Source organism: Scyliorhinus torazame, chromosome 10 (genome assembly GCF_047496885.1).
Source record: "Scyliorhinus torazame isolate Kashiwa2021f chromosome 10, sScyTor2.1, whole genome shotgun sequence".
Classification (NCBI taxonomy): domain Eukaryota; kingdom Metazoa; phylum Chordata; class Chondrichthyes; order Carcharhiniformes; family Scyliorhinidae; genus Scyliorhinus; species Scyliorhinus torazame.
In genome coordinates, this window is record NC_092716.1 from 29167508 (window position 1) to 29187708 (window position 20201).

General features: G+C 48.2%; 1 protein-coding gene across 2 annotated transcripts in view; it reads right to left on the reverse strand.

Annotated features, from left to right (window-relative positions):
- Positions 1-20201, reverse strand: part of LOC140430435 (solute carrier family 66 member 2) — an 89378-nt gene that overhangs the window by 16619 nt on the left and 52558 nt on the right. For both annotated transcript variants that reach the window (XM_072517911.1, XM_072517910.1), the window contains one exon: positions 9425-9641. In XM_072517911.1, the coding sequence (XP_072374012.1) occupies positions 9425-9641 (217 nt within the window). The remainder of the gene's footprint in view (positions 1-9424; positions 9642-20201) is intronic.

The window sequence follows — 20201 nt, forward strand, 5'->3', positions numbered from 1 at the left end:
CTTTTGTTTTAAAAAAAAAGGAAAAATATGCTTTTTGAATTTAAAAATATGGATTACTTTTTTGCTTTTCGAGACATTTGACTTTCCACAAAAATATCAATTTTTCAGGGCCAGTGAGGGTGTTTAACAGGATCTGTGAAATTAGTAAACTGTTAAAAATCCAGTTACACCGCATTCAAGAAGGTGCAACATTTACAAGGATTTTTACAGCATGTCTGACAGCTCAGAAGTGGAAAGTTTTGTCAATGTTTGTTCTGGGAACAGCAGCCTGTGAGAGCCTGTATCAGACACTTGACAGAGCAGCAGATTCAGTGCATTTGCAGGCTCCCCAGACTATTGTCACTCTCAGTGGAGTAAAGACAGCGAACACTGACACTTTCACCATCATTACCACTACAAAAACTCAGCTCACTATATTTGTCATGAATAAGTAATGAAAACATGGATAGAATTAAAGTACATTATTGTAGATAATCTGTAAATGTTTTAACCTTTGACAATCTAGAACATTACAGTTACTTAGCGCGGATAAGTAGATGCATGGGATGGAGAGAAAATCTCTGTAAAAATGTTGGGCGCAAGAAACCACATTGTCTCCTTGGTTTGTGTTGCTGTATTTTTATTATCCTAAGGGGCAGCTAGAATCTGAATGAAATATTTAATTGAGGGACCTTGTCCCCACAAAGATGTCTTAGAACGTTACAATAAGGCATGAGGGAGGGTCTGAAGCAAATCACCAATCTCCTAAACTAGGAAACATTTGGTCCTGTTCTTACTCAAAGGACTGAGTTTGCATAGTTCGATATTCAACTTTACTAATTGCTGATGGAGAATAAAGTTGATTATGCAAAACTATTCATCTCTTGAGCATTTGACCACAACAATTCAAGGCGTCAGATCTGTGCCTCAATAATCTGTGATGCATTGTGCAAAATAAAATTAGAACTGTTGGGGAGGTTTTAAACTAATGTGGCAGGGGGATGGGAACCAGATTAGGAAGTTAGAGGTCAGTAAAGAGGCAGCAACTAAAGCCAGTAAGGTACTAGATAATAAACTCAATGTGACTAAGGGGGAGAGTAGACAGGGAAGAGATAATGAACGCAAAGGGACAGGTGGTCTGAGGTGCATTTGTTTCAATGTGAGAAGTGTAGCAGGTAAGGCAGATGAATTTAGGGCTTGGATTAGTACCTGGGAATATGATGTTATTGGTATTACTGAGACTTGGTTGAGGGAAGGGCAAGGCTGGCAACTAAATATCCCAGGGTATAGATGCTTCAGGAGGGATAGAGAGGGAGGTAAAAGGGGTGGAGGAGTTGCATTACTGGTCAGAGATGATATCACAGCTGTGGTTAAGGAGGGCACGATGGAGGATTTGAGCACTGAGGCAATATGGGTAGAGCTAAGAAATAGGAAGAGTGCAGTAACATTGTTGGGACTTTACTACAGGCCTCCCAAAAGCGAGTGTGAAGTAGAGGTACAAATATGTAGACAGATTATAGAAAAATGTAGGAGCAATAGGATGGTGGTGATGGGAGATTTTAACTTCCCCAACATTGAATGGGACTCATGTAGTGTTGGAGGCGTAGATGGAGCAGAATTTGTAAGGAGCATCCAGGAGAGTTTTTTAGAGCAGTATGTAAATAGTCCAACTCGGGAAGGGGACATACTGGACCTGGTATTGGGGAATGATCCCGGCCAGGTGGTTGAAGTTTCAGTCGGTGATTACTTTGGGAATAGCGATCACAATTCCGTAAGTTTTAGAATACTCATGGACAAAGACGAGAGTGGTCCTAAAGGAAGAGTGCTAAATTGGGGAAAGGCCAAGTATAACAAAATTCGGCAGGAGCTAGGGAATGTGGATTGGGAGCAGCTGTTTAAGGGTAAATCCACATTTGAAATGTGGGAGTCTTTTAAGGAAAGGTTGATTAGAGTGCAGGACAGACATGTCCCTGTGAAAATGAGGGATAGAAATGGCAAGATTAGGGAACCATGGATGACGGGTGGAATTGTGAGACTAGCTAAGATGAAAAAGGAAGCATACATAAGATCTAGGCAACTTAAAACTGATGAAGCTTTGGAGGAATATCGGGAAAGTAGGACAAATCTCAAACATGCAATAAAGAGGGCTAAAAGGGGTCATGAAATATCTTTGGCTAACAGGGTTAAGGAAAATCCCAAAGCCTTTTATTTGTATATAAGGAGCAAGAGGGTAACTAGAGAAAGGATTGGTCCACTCAAAGACAAAAGAGGGAATTTATGCGTGGAGTCAGAGGAAATGGGTGAGATGCTTAATGAGTACTTTGCATCGGTATTCACCAAGGAGAGGGACATGACGGACGTTGAGGCTAGGGGTGGATGTTTAAATACTCTAGGTCAAGTCGGCATAAGGAAGGGGGAAGTTTTGGGTATTCTAAAAGGCATTAAGGTGGACAAGTCCCCAGGTCCAGATGGGATCTATCACAGGTTACTGAGGGAAGCGAGGGACAAATTAGTTGGGGCCTTAACAGATATCTTTGCAGCATCCTTGAGCACGGATGAGGTCCCGGAGGACTGGAGAATTGCTAATGTTGTCCCTTTGTTTAAGTAGGGTAGCAGGGATAATCCAGGGAATTATAGACCTGTGAGCTTGACATCAGTGGTAGGCAAACTGTTGGATAAGATACTGAGGGATAGGATCTATTCTCATTTGGAAGAAAATAGACTTATCAGTGATAGGCAGCATGGTTTTGTGCAGGGAAGGTCATGTCTTACAAACCTAATAGAATTCTTTGAGGAAGTGCCAAAGTTAATTGATGAGGGAAGGGCTGTAGATGTCATATACATGGACTTCAGTAAGGCGTTTGATAAAGTTTTCCATGGCAGGTTGATGGAAAAAGTGAAGTTGTATGAGGTTCAGGGTGTACTTGGGGCTCGATGGATAAAGAACTGGCTGGGCAACAGGAGACAGAGAGTAGTGGTGGAAGGGAGTGTCTCAAAATGGAGAAAGGTGACTAGTGGTGTTCCACAGGGATCCGTGCTCGGACCACTGTTGTTTGTGAGAAACATAAATGATCTGGATGACGGTATAGGTGGTCTGATTAGCAAGTTTGCAGATGATACTAAGATTGGTGGAGTTGCAGATAGTGAGGAGGACTGTCAGAGAATACAGCAAAATATAGATAGATTGGAGAGTTGGGCAGAGAAATGGCAGATGGAGTTCAATCCAGGCAAATGTGAGGCGATGCATTTTGGAAGATCTAATTCAAGAGCGGACTATATGGTCAATGGAAGAGTCCTGGGGAAAATTGATGTACAGAGAGATCTGGGAGTTCAGGTCCATTGTACCCTGAAGGTGGCAATGCTGGTCGATAGAGTGGTCAAGAAGGCATATAGCATGCTTGCCTTCATTGCACGGGGTATTGAGTACAAGAGTCGGCAGGTCATGTTACAGTTGTATAAGACTTTGGTTAGGCCACATTTGGAATACTGCGTGCAGTTCTGGTCCCCACATTACCAGAAGGATGTGGGTGCTTTAGAGAGGGCGCAGAGGAGGTTCACCAGGATGTTGCCTGGTATGGAGGGTGCTAGCTATTTGGGTAGATTCAGATTGTTTTCGTTGGAAAGACGGAGGTTGAGGGGGGACCTGATTGAGGTCTACAAAATTATGAGAGGTATGGACAGGGTGGATAGCAACAAGCTTTTTCCAAGAGTGGGGGTGTCAATTACAAGGGGTCACAATTTCAAGGTGAGAGGGGGAAAGTTTAAGGGAGATGTGCGTGGAAAGTTTTTTACGCAGAGGGTGGTGGGTGCCTGGAAAGCCTTGCCAGCGGAGGTGGTAGAGGCGGTCACGATAGCATCATTCAAGATGCATCTAGACAGATATATGAACGGGCGGGGAACAGAGGGAAGTAGATCCTTTGAAAATCGAAGACAGGTTTAGATAAAGGATCTGGATCGGCGCAGGCTGGGAGGGTCGAAGTGCCTGTTCCTGTGCTGTACTTTTCTTTGTTCTTTGTTCTTAACAAGCTTTGTTTTGATCAAACGAAGTACAAAATTTTGTTGTTCAACAAATAAAGGAAATATAGCACACTATTCATAATTAAAATGTTTGTGAACCTACCAAAAATTCAAATGTAGGTTTTTCAAGAACAAATAGAACTAAATACCATATACAGAATTAGCAAAAAAGTGTATCTGCAGCGATCAAGATGACGAGTGCGATTCTCCGAGCCCCACGCCGGGCCAGAGAATCGCCGCAAATGCACCATGACACTCCAAAGCCGGTGCGGAGAATCGGCGCCATTTGCGCCGGCCGCTGGAATCGGTGGGGCCGCCGATTCTCCGGCCCAAATGGGCCGAGCGGCTGCGCGGATCCGACAGAGTCCCGCCGGCGCCGTTCACCCCTGGTCACTGCCGGCGGGAACTCTGCGTGAACGGTCGGGGGGCGGCCTGTGGGAGGGGGGGTGGGAGGGGGGCTCCTTCATCGGGGGGGGGGGCCTCCGATAGGGTCTGGCCCGCGATCGGGACACAACGATCAGCGGACCGACCTCTCCCCCACCCCCCCCGAGCCTACGTGCTGGCGCGGCCGGCCCCTGAACACGACGCCATGTTGACTCGGGGCCAGCGTGCTAAAGAAGTCCCCCGCGCATGCGCGGGTTGGCGCGGCGCCCATTTGGCGCCAGGAAAGGAGGCTGGAGCGGCGTGAACCGCTCCAGCGCCGTGCTGGCCCTCTGTGGGGGCAAGAATCGTTCGTACCCGGGCCGGTTTGCGCCGTCGTGAAACGCGACGGCGTTCACGACGGCGCAAACACTTGGGCTCCATATTGGAGAATCGCCCCCGACATCTTTAGTCTTAGAAGTAATATGCTTTATGCTCACTGATATTGGTAAATAGAATTAAATATGTTGCAACTGATTTCAAGTAATCATTTGAATCTTGGTGGAGCATTGAGGGTTTGAAGGGGAATCTATTCTAGAAATAGGTAATTTTGTAAATTGGTGAGAAAGAAATCTTAATTTTTGTTGGCCTACTCACAATGAATCTTCTACATTCTTTAGTATTGATGAGGCACTGCACGATGGTGCAATGCTGTTAATTTAGAATGAGACTAAGGTGCAGGCAGAAACAAACTAAGTAGGGAACTCACATTATTGACAAACTAATGGCTCAGAGAATATGTTACGGAAGCCAGAAGAGACACCAAAGGATATCTCATGCCTTAATGAGCACATCAATAACTTGGTTTTATCAGAAGTATGTTAACTGTGTATTTCAAATTGGTCTGCCAAGCTGTGTTGCTGCTATTCAACACAGTATGCTATAATGCAATTGGAATGGTGACTTTAAATTAGTTAAGTGGTTTATGCACCAGTAGCTATTTCAATCTGATGGATTGTTCAACTATAAATTTGTGCTTGAGTACAGAGTGAAACTTGGCACCAGTAGATAAATCCCAATGGTTTGGGTTGTACCAAGCCCTAAATAAAAAGATCTGTCTATTGATCTTTTATGCAGTCTACCCAAGAGAGGTACATATATTTCATCAATAAGCAGACACAAGCTTGTTGGAAGCCTGATGATGGCGCCAGCCCCGGTAACTGTCCAGTCTGCTTTCCCTTTGTATTGGTTTCAAAGGAAAGAAAAATTGACTAATGTGTGCAACAGGTGGCTGGTCCAAAATGCCAAGGTTATGACCCAGCAGTAAGCTTTCAACTCTGCCCAACCTGCTATTATTTATGTTTTGGTTAAATCTTCCCACTCCCTTCGAAAGGTCATTGAAAATATTGCAGACCGATGTCCACATTGGAATTGCCCGGCTTTGCAAACATCTTCCATAATTTTAATCTGGCAAAGCCTTGCACAAAATTTAAAAAAACACAAGCCCACTTGTTGTCATTTGTATTTCCAACTCTTTTTAAAAACAAATTTAGATTACCCAATTTTTTTTTTCCAATTAAGGGGCAATTTAACATGGCCAATCCCCCTAACCTACATATCTTGGGGGTTGTGGGGGCGAAACCCATGCAGACACAGGGAGAATGTGAAAACTCCACACGGACGGTGACCCAGGGCCGGGATTCAAACCCGGGTCCTCAGCGCTGTAGTCCCAGTGCTAACCACTGTGCCACCCTTGTATTTCCAATTCTTAACAAAAGACATAACGGGCAGGATTCTCCGTTTGGAAGATTCTGTTCTCCCGCCGGAGCTGGGCTGCCTCTGGTTTGCATTTGCACTGCGACTGGCACCCAGGGGAGTTTTAATGTCCCTTGCCATGCAGATTTACGCAAATCCTGCTATCGGGCCGCCATTTTGGGTGGCACGATAGCAAGGTATGAAGGCTGGCCCCCCTCTTCCCGGACAATGCCATTCTTGCCGTCCCCCCCCACACCATGGGAATTGCTGGGTCCCCCCTCCCACATAATGCACACATGAGAGTGACCCAACCCCCCCTCCACCTGAAGCCCCCAGCAGACACTCCCACCAGAGGCACCCCAATATCAGAGATCCCCCCCCCCCCATATCAGAGACCCCTCAAAATCAGAGAACTCCATATTAGATTTCCCTCCCCTTATCAGAGATACCCCCAACCCCCACATCAGAGATTCGGCCATATCAGAGATCCCCCTCCCCTCAGCAGTCACCCCTGCCTGGAAGCTGAAGAGCAGTCCAGACAGAAAAAGTAAAAAAAAAACACTGCTTTAAAACTCACCTGTCCCCTACAGCTGCTGCCTAAGATAGAGAAAGCAGCAGCTGTAACTTCATAGAAAGTAAAATCCACATTACCAGGGATTAAACCCCTTTGATCAGCAAGGTTTCTATGTACTTCAAAGAGAAAAGGTTTTTACTGGGCTGTAATTGACAGCTTCCATACAGCCAGATGTCTGGATTGTTTAGTTTCATTACCCTTGACGCTTGAATGGATCTCAAGTAACCTGCTGTGAAACTAACAACAAGGTTTCTAAACATCTAGTTGTGATTGACAACTCATGACCAGATCAAAAGCAGCTAAGAGCTTTCTGCTGAGAAAAAGAGGAAGTGACGGCACTTAACTCCTAAATGTTTATAAACATTACAGTCAGTTTCAAAGCAGGATGCTTGAGATGCATTCAAACATGAAGAAAAATGCTCTTTCGCTTCCAGGTAGGGCTGACTGATGGGGGGGGCTCTCTGTTATGGGAGGTATGTCTGTTGTGTGAGTGGTCTCTGTTAAGGTGGCGGTCTCTGCTATGGGGAGTCTCTGGTGGAGAGGGTCTCCAGTGTGGTCCTCTGGGAGGTTTCTTGTGGGATCCTGGGGGTGGGGTGGTTAGGATTTGCTTTGTGGGGGAAAGAGGGTCCTCCAATGGCCTTGGGGGATACCTACCTTAAATACTTACCCCAGTGGCCCACACGTCAGGATCGGGCTGGGAACTACTTGCACCATTCCATTCCCACATGAATCCCAACCCAGAGGGCTGGGGAATCCCGGAGGACAATCCAGTGCCAGGCCATTAATAGGAAGCAAATGGCTCAATTTGACCTATCCTCCTGCTGTGGCGTGAACCGCAATGCCACCGTCAGTGGGGTACTGGAGCATCGGGGGACCATTTCCGTTCTTTCATCGATGCTGGATTCTCCACTGCATCAGGAACTCCACCACTGGAGGTGGGTGGCGGTATAGGCTCATAGTGCTGGTATCATTCTTGTAAACCTTCCTTTCACTCTCTCCCTCTACATTCTTTTTACAATATGGCAAGTAGAAATGTACATAATACAGTGGGCGGGATTCTCCGAAATGGAGGCAGAGTGTTCGCACCGCATTAACGCCGTCGAAGTTCACAACGCCGCGAAACGGCCCCTATCCCGACCAATTCAGGGCCCGATAATGGGCTAGGACCGGCGCCGCGTCATTTACACGCGCCAGGCCTTGGTGCCGCGTAAAGGCGGCGCCGCATACATGACGCGACCGACGCCGCATAACTGGCGTCACCAGCGCATGCGCGGGTTGGCCGGCGCCAACCCGCGCATGCGTGGTTGCCGTCCTCTCCGGGTCCGCCTCGCAAGAAGATGTCAGACGGATCTTGCGGGGCTGTGGAAGAAAGGAGGTCCTCCTTCAGAGAGGTCGGCCCGACGATCGGTGGGCACCGATCGTGGGCCAGACCCAATTTGAGGCCCCCCCGGTGCAGGATCCCCCTACACCGCCCCCCCCCCGCCCCCCCCCCCCCCACAGGCGCCCCCCCAGTGTTCCCGCGCTGTTCCCGCCGGCAGCGTCCAGGTGTGGATAGCAGCGGGGGGAACCTGCCTTTTTGGGCTGGCCGCTCGGCCCATCCGGGCCTGAGAATAGCAGGGGTGCCGGAAAATCACCATTTTGGGTGTCTTGGGCGATTCTCCGTTCTCGCCGCTTGGGAGAATCACGGGAGGGCGTCGGACTGGCGTCGTGGGAAAATTTGATGACCCAGGCGATTCTCCCAACCGGCGAAGGAGCGGAGAATCGCGCCCAGTGAGTGTGGTCCAACCAAGATTTGATGCAAGTTTAGCAAAACCTCGCTACTTTTCTTTAGTTTTGTAAAATTGCAGTGGAACTGAGTAGGCAACAAGCATAGTGCACTCCTCCCCCAGCATGTCACCCATTTACACCACCATTCCCCACTCTCTCCTTCAGCCTGCTCCAGGGTGAGGAAGGTGGTTGCCTAAAATTCAAGCCATAGTATTCTATTTGCTTTTGTTATGATGTTTTGAGTTGTAACTTGTCATAACTTGTGGTGATTTGTGTATTTCTACTTCCAGAACACTTTGCTCCTCTATTCAATTTTGGTTATTCAGGGCTGGTTTAGCTCAGTGGGCTAGACAGCTGGTTTGTGATGCAGAACGAGGCCAGGAGCGCGGGTTCAATTCCCGTACCAGCTTACCCGAACAGGTGCCGGAATGTGGCGACTAGGGGTTTTTCACAGTAACTTCATACTTGTGACAATGAAATGTTATTATATTCCAAACAATATACAACCTCCTTATTTTGCTAACCAACATTTTCTACGTTGAAATTCATTTGCCAATTATATGTCCATTCTGCAAGTTTATTATTATCTTCCTGTACTTTGTGGCAGTCCTCCTCAGTGTTGATTATCCCATTCACTTTGTTGTCATTTGCTGATTCACAATTGCATTGTTGACTCCAAAGTCTTGTTAATATAAATTGTGAACAGGAAAAGATCTGTGTTGCAGTCGGCTCGTTATCCATTCTGTTACTTTTCCGCTCACTCCGCATGCTCCGACTTTATTCACTCGTCTATTATGTGGAACCTTATGAAAGTCTTTTTAGTTCTCAAGATATATTACATTTACTTCATTATACTTTCCATAAACTTTCAAAATGAATATTACTACTGTAAATAATCAAGCCTAGTATGTGTAGTAATTTTTAAGAACTTGCACAGTATTTGAGCTTTTATGAATAAGAATATCGTCTCACCTCATTCCTGCTGTTGATTTGTTCTTGAAGTTCCGGAAAAGCTGAGGTACTCCCAACATGGCTTCAATGAGGACAGCCAAGAAGCCAAGAGTTTCCACATAGAGTTGAGAGTCAATCAGGAGGTATGTAACAAAGAGGCACAGCACAGTGAAGGCTAAACAAAACTGGATGTAATCAAGGAAGCGGCTCCAGGCCCAAAAATATTTTGGATCAAAGTCTATGAAGAAAATACAAAACAATTTTCAATGGGCATGAACCTATAACATCAATATTAATTTATCACAAGACTACAATAGTCTCTAAGAGTCACTATATATATGCTTTTATTTGCTGTTTGATGTGAGGGACATAAGCCCTGTAGTTCACACTGAAAGTCTCACAATGTCTGGAGAGATTCTACACCCCTTCCTAACACCACTGGAGGTGTACAGCCAATGGACTACAGCAGTTCAAGAAGGCGGCTAACCACCACTTTCTCAAGGGTAATTCCGCAACAAGTCCTGGCTTAACCTGTGACCCTCACATACCAGCAAAAAGTTTTTTTAAATGTGCAGGTACGGTAAAATTTTAAAATTCCATCATCCCTCCCCCACTCTCCATACTCTTTGCCTCCTTAACCAAGAGTTCTAAAAGTTAAAGTATTGTAAGTGTCCCTCCTGTTTGTTTCCTGTTTATTCTCTTATTTCACCTTTTCTTTTTGCTATTGCCGCTTTGACCGATGGATAAGTAATGCGCCTGTGACTTTAATGCAGCCTGTATCTTTGCAAAAGCAAAAAGCAATGACCTGTGCTTTTAATTCAAGCAGGAAGCATCCAGAAGGCATCAGTGATGACTCGCTTTCATTGACTTGGCTGGTGGCTAATGAACTGGCCCAAAATGGTATGCTCTGCCCAGCAACAGGCAGTGATTGGATATAATTTCTCTGGAATGTCTTTCAGAGTCACAAGGCAGGAATTAGCTTCACTTTTGTTTGTGTCATAACAAAATACACATATATAAAACAGTTACACAGAAGCAGGTCCTTCGGCACAATGAATTATTTTTGTTATTTATCACCCATATAGGGCAGCACGGTGGCGCAGTGTGTTAGCCAGGTTCGATCCCGGCTCCGGGTCACTGTCCGTGTGGAGTTTGCACATTCTCCCCGTGTTTCCGTAGGTTTCGCCCCCACAACCCATAGATGTGCAGGCTAGGTGGAATGGCCACGCTAAATTGCCCCTTGGAAAAAATTAATTGGGTACTCGAAATTAAAAAACATTTTTTAATCACCCATATGAACAATTAGACTTCATCATATTTATAATATTCCGTCATGCAGTTTCCCTTCATTCACCAATCCAATTTAATCTTTAATCACTGCCCGGGTCATGCCCTTGGCTTCTCCTGCCCCAGGTGACACTTTGCCAAAATAACAGCAAAATTCCACCCATGGTCTCTGTCTCAGTCACTAACTCTGGAAATAAATTCCACAGGCCCCCAACTCTGTATGATGAAGTTAGTTCTGCTCAAAAGAATTTTAAGAATGTAACTGTGCGTAATATTATTTTACAGATCAATACAATATTAATGAACGGTTAACTCCCTAGGATAATTCATGGGCACCTATTGTTCTCCTAGTAAGAAGCTTCCCACCCTTAAAAGAAGTACTTACAAAGTATTTCTGTTTTGGGAGTGCGTTCTCATTACTTCTAACCAGACTGGGGAAGTGATGAAGCAATTATTCAATCTTATGAAGCACAGCAAGAAGCCTCAAGAATCGAGAGGCGAGACATGGCAGGACATAATAGAGTACGGAAACTGAAAGTGAATTATACTCAAACTAATGAACTCTTGTGCAATGTGAACAAAAACTTTAATCACCAGCCATAGGCAGAAACCATGATGTACACTGGATTGGCCAGCACAAGATAAGGAAACATTCTTTTTAAAGATTCAGTCATATAGGGCGGGATTCTCCGCAATCGGCGCGATGTCCGCCCAGCGGCGCCCAAAACGGCGCAAATCAGCCCGGCACCGTGCCGCCCCAAAGGTGCGGACTTCTCCGCATCTTGAGGGGCCTAGCCCTCACCTTGAGGGGCTAGGCCCGCGCCGGACTGATTTCCGCCCCGTCAGCTGGCGGGAAAGGCCTTTGGTGCCCCACCAGCTGGCGCGGAAATGACTTTGCCGTGCGGCGCATGCGCGGGAGCATCAGCTCACGGCATCCCCGTGCATGCGCAGCAGAGGGGGTCTCTTCCGCCTCCGCCATCGTGGAGACCATGGCGAAGGCGGAAGGAAAAGAGTGCCCCCACGGCACAGGCCCGTCTGTGGGCCAGGCCACCGTGGGGGCACCTCCCCCCGGGGCCAGATCGGCCCGCGCCCCCCCCAGGACCCCAGAGCCCGCCCGCGCCGCCTTGTCCCGCCGGTAAGAGAAGTGGTTTGATTCTCGCCGGCGGGTCAGGCATTCCAGCAGCGGGAGAATCGCCAGGGGGGGGGGGTCCGCCAACCGGTGCGATTCCCACCCCCGCCAAATATCCGGTGCCGGAGAATTCAGCAACCGGCGGGGGCGGGAATCACGCCAGCCACTGCCGATTTTCCGACCCGGCGGGGGGTCGGAGAATCGCGCCCCTGGTGTCAGTGTCTTTTACTGCAGAAAGTGTGATTCAACTTTGGACAGGATACATCAATCACCTTTGCAATATTAAGAAAACAAGAAAGACACATAATCGCATCCCTAAGGGTCCCTTCAAGAAAAAGAAAAAAAGCAATTAATCAAACCTTGTTAGCACAGTGCATTTTTAATACGGCCAGGGGAGCTGACAAATTATGCAAAGGTAAATTTTCTTTTGTTGCTCCCACGATGCATGGCAGTAGTACATGATCATCTGGATTTTGTGGTTGTCATGACAGCAAAACTTCCATGCTCAGCGACATTACAACTGTGAAGCTGATAGAAACTGCACTCTCGCAGCTAATGGTGAAAAGGTTGCTGACAGTGATGGACTGCTTCCCACAGGGTGTGCCACTGGAATCCTCAAAAACAGAAAACTTTAAAAATCACTGACCAGATGGCAAACCTCCCATTTTACTCTCGAATATCTCTGTTAAAATGCCTGAAAAGACTACAGGTGGGATTTTGCAGCTCTTCCCGCTGCCGGTATCTTCCAATCCTGCCAAAGGCGGGGGCAGGGCGGGGTGGGTGAACCACACAAAACGCGGTACGCACCGACAGGACTGCGCGATTCCGCCGGCGACCTGTACACACCATGGGGAAAGGGGTGGAAAATCCTGGCCTACCCTTTGTTGATCAGGTGTCAGTGAGGCTTTTTGCTCATCTTTCCTAATGTCTCCTTATATGGCTTGGTGTCAAACTTCACTCCTGTAAAGCACTTTGGGCGGAATGTTCCGGGTGGATCAAGACAGGAAAATTGGCGCAAACCCCTCACTGATTCTGGTACCGGTGAGGGGCTAGCACCAGCACCGCGTGAATCACCAACGGATCGCGTGGAAAATGGCCGGAGAATCGGCAGGTCCCGGGTCACACATGCGCAGGCCTGACGAGCAGTTCCGGTCACGGCGGAAAGCATGGCGCCGGCCATGCTGGAACCCAAATCTACTCGCCCTGACCCCACAGCCCACCCCCTGTCCCCCACCCACCACTCCCCCCAGCGCGAGCAGAAGCCCCCCCGGCCAGCGGCACGGATCCCGGACGAGTGTGGCGGCGCTGGATACTGTCCGCAGCCGGAACGCCGGGTTCCTGACCGCTGAGACCACACGTGGTCCGCACCATTGGGAACTCAGCCCATCGGGGGCAGAGCATCGCAGGTGGTCCGGCTGAAGACGCGGCAATGGCCTTGCAACTGCTCGCGCCATATGTCCCGATGACGCCGGTTTGAAGGGGGCGTTGCATCGCGAACCGACGTCAAACCGGGGCCTGCACCGGATCCGGCGTCGGAAGCCATTCTCTGCCCGATCGCCGATCCCGATTTCAGCGTTGGGCTACGGAGAATTCCGCCCCTTGTATTTCTGTGGCACTTAAGTATTGTAAATCATCATACGTCATTGACTTCGAACGTTGTGAGTTCATAGAGTACATTACCTAAAATAATACTCTGGTGCAGCACTGAGGGTATGCTGCATTGCTGGAAATGCAATCCTTCAGTTGAATCAATAAATCAAGGCCTTGTCTATTTGGTGATTTAAATATCCAAATAAGGTGTTGCGGCCGATGTAACCTTCTGTCCCCACAGAAATGTTTTTCAAATGTTTTTCAAATATTTAGCTCTTGGGCCCTCTTCTGGCGAGACTGACTGGGTGGCAAGATCACAACTATTTCCCTGCCTAGGCCCATCGTTAAAATGGTAGTCAGGCCTCAATGATATCAGTAGAAGAACGGTTTCAAATCGAAAACTGCAGGAAAATAATAGGGCATCACATGGCTTTTCCACTATTGGAAAATAGTGATGCTGCTTGCTTTTACGATTTAGTTGTTAACGACTCCTCTGTTGACAACTGAATTTTCAAAGACACATTAAAAAAAAATCACAACTACAATTGATGGGGACAGCTAACTGCTTTATTTCCCTGAGAAAAGGAACTGAAAACTGCCACATATCGTGAAGTGTAATAGTTGGTTCCATCTAAGCATTTTGTAAATAGTAATAATCTTGTCACAAGTACGCTTACATTAACACTGCAATGAAGTTACTCTGAAAAGCCCCTAATCGCAACATTCCGGCGCTTGTTCAGGTACATAGAGGGAGAATTCAGAATGTCCAATTCACCTAACAGTACGTCTTTCGGGACTTGTGGAAGGAAACCGGAGCACCCGGAGGAAATCCGCCCAGACACGGGGAGAATGTGAAACTCCCACGGACAAGATGGGCATTTCCCTCCCGATGTGTCTTTCATTTGCAGGATAGAGGGGCTGGGCAAAACAAGCTTTATAAAAAGTCTGTTCAGCAAAAAAGATGGGACAAAAATAAATGTATCTGTTCAAGTGTAAAATATACAACATTTGTCAATGTTTAAACACGGCATTGCTTACTTACTTATTGAATGCAATTTTAGAGACAATTCTTTTACATCTTAATAACAACCGTCCATTAGAAATTCTTTAATTTAATGTGCTATTGGAGTTCATACTGAGCTGTACAATGACGTGGTTCAGTGTGATCATGCTCTTCTTGTGGAATTTCAGTTCTAAAGTTTATTTCCATGGAGTTAAAGTTTGATCTCAATCACTGCTGTTGTTCCCACATGAGGTGCAGTGGACAAGCCAGGAACACTGATCTCTTTCTGGCTCCTTCTAACGGATACATGTGATGCACTATCAATTACGACGAGACGAGAGTAGAGTAATCGAGGCTTTATTACACAGAGATGTGTGGCCTCCTACAGCTGCTGCCGAAATGGCTGCAGTTCGGAGAGCACATACATTTATACTCCGCCTACTGGGTGGAGCCAGCAGGCAGGGATCTACCCCCATACCTGTAATACAGGGGCCTTACCATAATACCCTCGTATGCAGTGCAGTATATACAATATAATACAACAGTGGTGACGACCACATTCACCCCCTGTTAAAAATGAGTCCAGCGGGGGTGGTGGAAAACTATTTACATACAGGTTGTCATTAAAATTTCAGAGACGGTTACAAATTTAGACGGTTGGGCGCCTTGATCCGTCGTTGAGAGCGCCACAGTGCTGGTGGCGAGTCAGGCGTTGGCTCGGTCGTCGGTGACTCTGGGAGCGAGTCGACATCCTCTTCATCCCCGGGTGGGACCAAGGGGAGGACGGATTGTCCTGGAGCAGGGGCTGTGGGGGTGTGCTGGGGGAAGGGAGGGTGGCGCCGGGGCAGAGGGGGGGGGGGGGGACCCAGCTGGTGCCAAGTCCCTGAGGGAGACTGTTTCTTCGTGGCCGTCGGGGTACACTACATAGGCGTACTGCGGGTTTGCGTGGAGTAGCTGTACTCTCTAAACCAACGGGTCCGCCTTGTGGAGCCGCACGTGCTTGCGGAGGAGAAGGGGTCCTGGAGCTGCCAGCCACATTGGGAGCGAAACCCGGAGGTGGACTTCCTGGGGAAGGCAAAGAGACGTTCATGGGGGATTTCGTTAGTCGTCGTGCACAGGAGCGAACGAATCGAGTGAAGTGCGTCGGGGAGGACCGCCTGCCAGCGGGAGTCCGGGAGATATCTGGACCGTAGGGCCAGCTGGACGGCCTTCCAGACCGTCCCATTCTCCCGCTCCACCTGCCCATTTCCCCGGGGGTTGTAGCTGGTCGTCCTGCTCGAGGCAATGCCCCTGTTGAGCAGGTACTGGCGCAGCTCATCGCTCATAAATGAGGATCCCCGGTCGCTGTGGACTGAGGCGGGGAAACCGAACAGAGCGAAGATGGTGTTGAGGGCTTTGATGACGGTGGCAGACGTCATATCGGGGCATGGGACAGCGAAGGGGAATCTGGAGTACTCGTCGACCACACTGAGAAAATAAGTGTTGCGGTCGGTGGAGGAGAGGTGCCCTTTGAAGTCCAAGTTGAGGCGTTCAAAGGGGCGGGAGGCCTTCACCAGGCACGCACGGTGTGGCCGGTAGAAGTGCGGTTTACACTCCGCGCAGACTTGGCAGTCTCTGGTGACAGCCCTGACTTCCTCGATGGAGTAGGGCAGATTGCGGGCCTTAATGAAGTGATAAAAGCGGGTGAACCCCTGGGTGACAGAGATCGTCGTGCAGGGTCCAGAGACGGTCCACTTGTGCGCTGGCACATGTACCACGGGACAGGGCATCGGGGGGCTCGTTGAGCTTACCGGGGCGATATACAATCTCGTAATTAAAGGTGGAGAGCTCGATCCTCCACCGCAAGATCTTATCATTTTTGATCTTACCCCGCTGTGAGTTGTTAAACATGAAGGCAACCGACCGTTGGTCTGTGAGGAGAGTGAATCTCCTGCTGGCCAGGTAATGCCTCCAGTGCCGCACAGCTTCAGCGATAGCTTGGGCCTCGTTTTCGACGGAGGAGTGTCGAATCTCGGAGGCATGGTGGGTGCGGGAAAAGAATGCCACGGGCCTGCCTGCCTGGTTGAGGGTGGCGGCCAGAGCGACATCTGATGTATCGCTCTCGACTTGGAAGGGGAGCGTCTCGTCAATCGCGTGCATGACGATGCGGCCATGATACGGTTGAAGGCCTGGTGAGCCCCGGCGGTCAGTGGGAAACGGGTGGAGTGGATGAGTGGGTGGGCCTATTCCGCATAGTTAGGGCGTAGTACGAAAACAACCCCAGGCATTGTTTGAGGTCCTTGGGGCAGTGGGGAAGGGGGAGATCCACGAGGGGGCGCATACGATCGGGGTCGGGCTCTAGAACTCCGTTCTGAACCACATAGCCAAGGATGGCTAATCGGTTTGTGCTGAACACACACTTGTTGTAGGTTAGGTTGAGGAGTTTGGCGGCGTGGAGGAATTTGGAAAGGTTAGCGTCGTGGTCCTGCTGGTCGTGGCCGCAGATGGTTATCCAGGTACTGAAAAGTGGCCCGCAGTCCATACCGGTCAACCATTCGCTCCATCTGCCGTTGGAAGACCGAGACTCCATTAGTGACGCCGAAGGGAACCCTAAGGAAATGGTAAAGCCGGCCGTCCGCTTCAAACGTGGTATACGGGCGGCCCGCCTTGCGAATGGGGAGCTGGTGGTAGACAGATTTCAGGTCCACTGTCGAGAAGACCCGGTACTGTGCAATCTGATTGACCATATCATATATGCGTGGGAGGGGGTACGCGTCGAGCTGCGTGTACCGATTGATGGTCTGACTGTAGTCAACGACCATCCTGTTTTTCTCCCCCGTTTTCACCACTACCACTTGGGCTCTCCAGGGGCTGTTGCTGGCCTCGATGATACCTTCCCGCAGCAGCCGCTGGACCTCAGACTTGATAAAGGTCCTGTCCTGGGCGCTGTACCGTCTGCTCCTGGTGGCGACGGGTTTGCAATCCGGGGTGAGGTTTGCAAACAGAAAAGGTGGGTCGACCTTAATGGCCGTGAGGCCACATACAGTAAGGGGTGGTAGGGGCCCACCAAATTTGAGAGTTAGGCTCTGGAGGTTGCACTGGAAGTCCAGGCCGAGTAGCAAGACAGCGCAGAGGTTGGGGAGGACGTAGAGCCAGAAGCCGCTGAACTCTACGCCCTGGATGGTGAGGGTGGCGATGCAGTACCCCCGGATCGCCACGGAGTGGGATCCGGAGGCCAGGGAGATTAGGCCGTGTTAGGCTGATGGGGCTCCAATGTGAAAATGGTACAGGTTTGCCAATGCTGGCTTCAGCAGCTCTCTCAGATTCACAGTCGTTCTGGTTTGAAGTTAACAATTGCTCCTATATCTGTTGAGGTAAATATTGCAGAAGCCAAGTACTTTGATTCAAATATAAACTTTATGGATTCTCAACCAACTCCATCTTTATATTGATCTTGAATACTTGCTTTGTGCTGTTCAAAGGAAATGAATCCCTTTATGCTGATGTAACATCAAAACGATCGACCACCATCAAACAGAGTAGTGTTTCGAACTGATTCTCAAATTGGTGGTTTTTCAAGACTCAAACTGTGGGCAGTGCAAAAAATCCCTGATACAAACAAACAAAGAACAAAGAAAAGTGCAGCACAGGAACAGGCCCTTCGGCCCTCCAAGCCAGTGCCGACCATGCTGCCCGTCTAAACTAAAATCTTCCACACTTCCTGGGTCTGTATCCCTCTATTCTCATCCTATTCATGTATTTGTCAAGATGCCCCTTAAATGTCACTATCGTCCCTGCTTCCACCACCTCCTCCGGCAGCAAGTTCCAGGCACACACTTCCCTCTGTGTAAAAAGCTTGCCTCGTACATCTCCTCTAAACCTTGCCCCTTGCACCTTAAACCTATGCCTCCTAGTAATTGACCCCTCTACCCTGGGGAAAAGCCTCTGACTATCCACTCTGTCTATGCCCCTCATAAATTTGTAGACCTCTATCAGGTCGCCCCTCAACCTCCGTCGTTCCAGTGAGAACAAACCGAGTTTATTCAACCGCTCCTCATAGCTAATGCCCTCCATACCAGGCAACATCCTGGTAAATCTCTTCTGCACCCTCTCTAAAGCCTCCACATCCGTCTGATAGTGTGGCGACCAGAATTGAACACTATACTCCAAGTGTGGCCTAACTAAGGTTCTATACAGCTGCAACATGACTTGCCAATTCTTATACTCAAATACAGCTGCAACGTGATGTTGCTCTCTTTGGTTGTTTCGAAATATGGCGGTCAATATGGTCGCCTTCCTTAATTCTAATTATGTTTGCTTTGGAGTCGCCATGTATCTTTTGATACCGCCACAAGGTTCAAACCCGAATACTGATCAAAGAGTCGGTACACCAGTTAGTTCAAAGTCAATACTATTTATTTACACACACAGCAATATCTACTCATGCACAAAATACTACAGACTAAACTATCACTACTGCTAAAGCCTATACTTAGCTTCGGGCGCTCACTCAGTCAGAGGAACAATGGCCGTTGTTCGGTTCTGAGGCTGCTGAGGTCGAAGTGGTAGAGGGCAACAGCTAAGGTCGTCCGTCTGGTAGCGAGCGTTGACCTTGGACTTACTTGCTTCTGGTGTAGCAGGTGGACGGGTCTCTCCGCTGTGAGAGCCAAGTCCAAGCGAGCAATTCTCTCTTGGGGCCTTCTTCTTATACCCGAAGGGGGCTTCGCGCGCTTTTGGGCGGGCCTTGAACTTGGCCCCAATCAATTGGGCCGTTTCTTGATCATTCGCATTGATCCTGACCAATAAAGGGGTGGGTGCCCTGATGGCTGGGCGTGTCCTAGGTGGCCATTGGCCTGCTTTGTTTTCTGCTTTCGGTTTGGGGAACTGGTGCCGCGAGGTCTGGGACCAGATCAGTTACTTAAGTATCTTCCTTTGTTCCCGGAGATGGGCCATCCATATGCTCATGGGCCTACAGTTTCAGTCTCGTCTGTTTCTCCAATATGCAGACAGGCTCTGTGCCTGCTTTGTGCCTGCCTGCTTTCTTAGCATTGTCCATATTTCCCTGCAATCTTTGCAAATGTCCAATTTGTATTCTGGAAGTGGCCATCCCAGATGGCTACAATGACTTGCCAATACTTCGTCAAAGGACAGAAAAGTCCTGTTCTTGTTCATATTTCTTCTGTACAACAAGTGTTCCCAGATACATCTCATTAGGATTAAGATTGAGGTTTAGATTTGGGTGGGGCCTTGAAAACCACAAAATTACCTTCTTATAAATATTTCAAAAATTTTCAATAGTTGGTATTACTGTAACCTCTCTAACCTGCTGGATATTACTAACTGCACAAATAGGACGCTGTTAACTGAACACATTGGGCTCAATTTGAACTCTGTGTAAGTGGGTGGATCTTGAATGAGTTAAAATATTGCCCAATATTTCTGATGGGTTTGTCTCCTACGGCTGATGGCAAAACTAGAGGACACAGACGGATAATTCACAGACTTCAAATAAAGATTGAGTTGAAATGGATTTTTAACCTCATAAAGAATAACAAATCAGTGGAAAGCCTCCAAGGAAAGAGTCCTGCAAAATGTGAATGTCTGCAGCAGGCCAGATGTTTTAAAGCGAAATACTATGAAAACCGTGAGCCCTGAGGTGGCGAGAATTAAGTTCCTCCTCAAAATTAAATGACCCCATCAGAGAGTAATTAGGTCAGTCATAATTACAACAGCATATAGGAGGCTTGCACCTGGTGAGTTAGACTTCTCCAATGATTAATGTGAATTTTTACTGCATTGGGGAGGAGGGT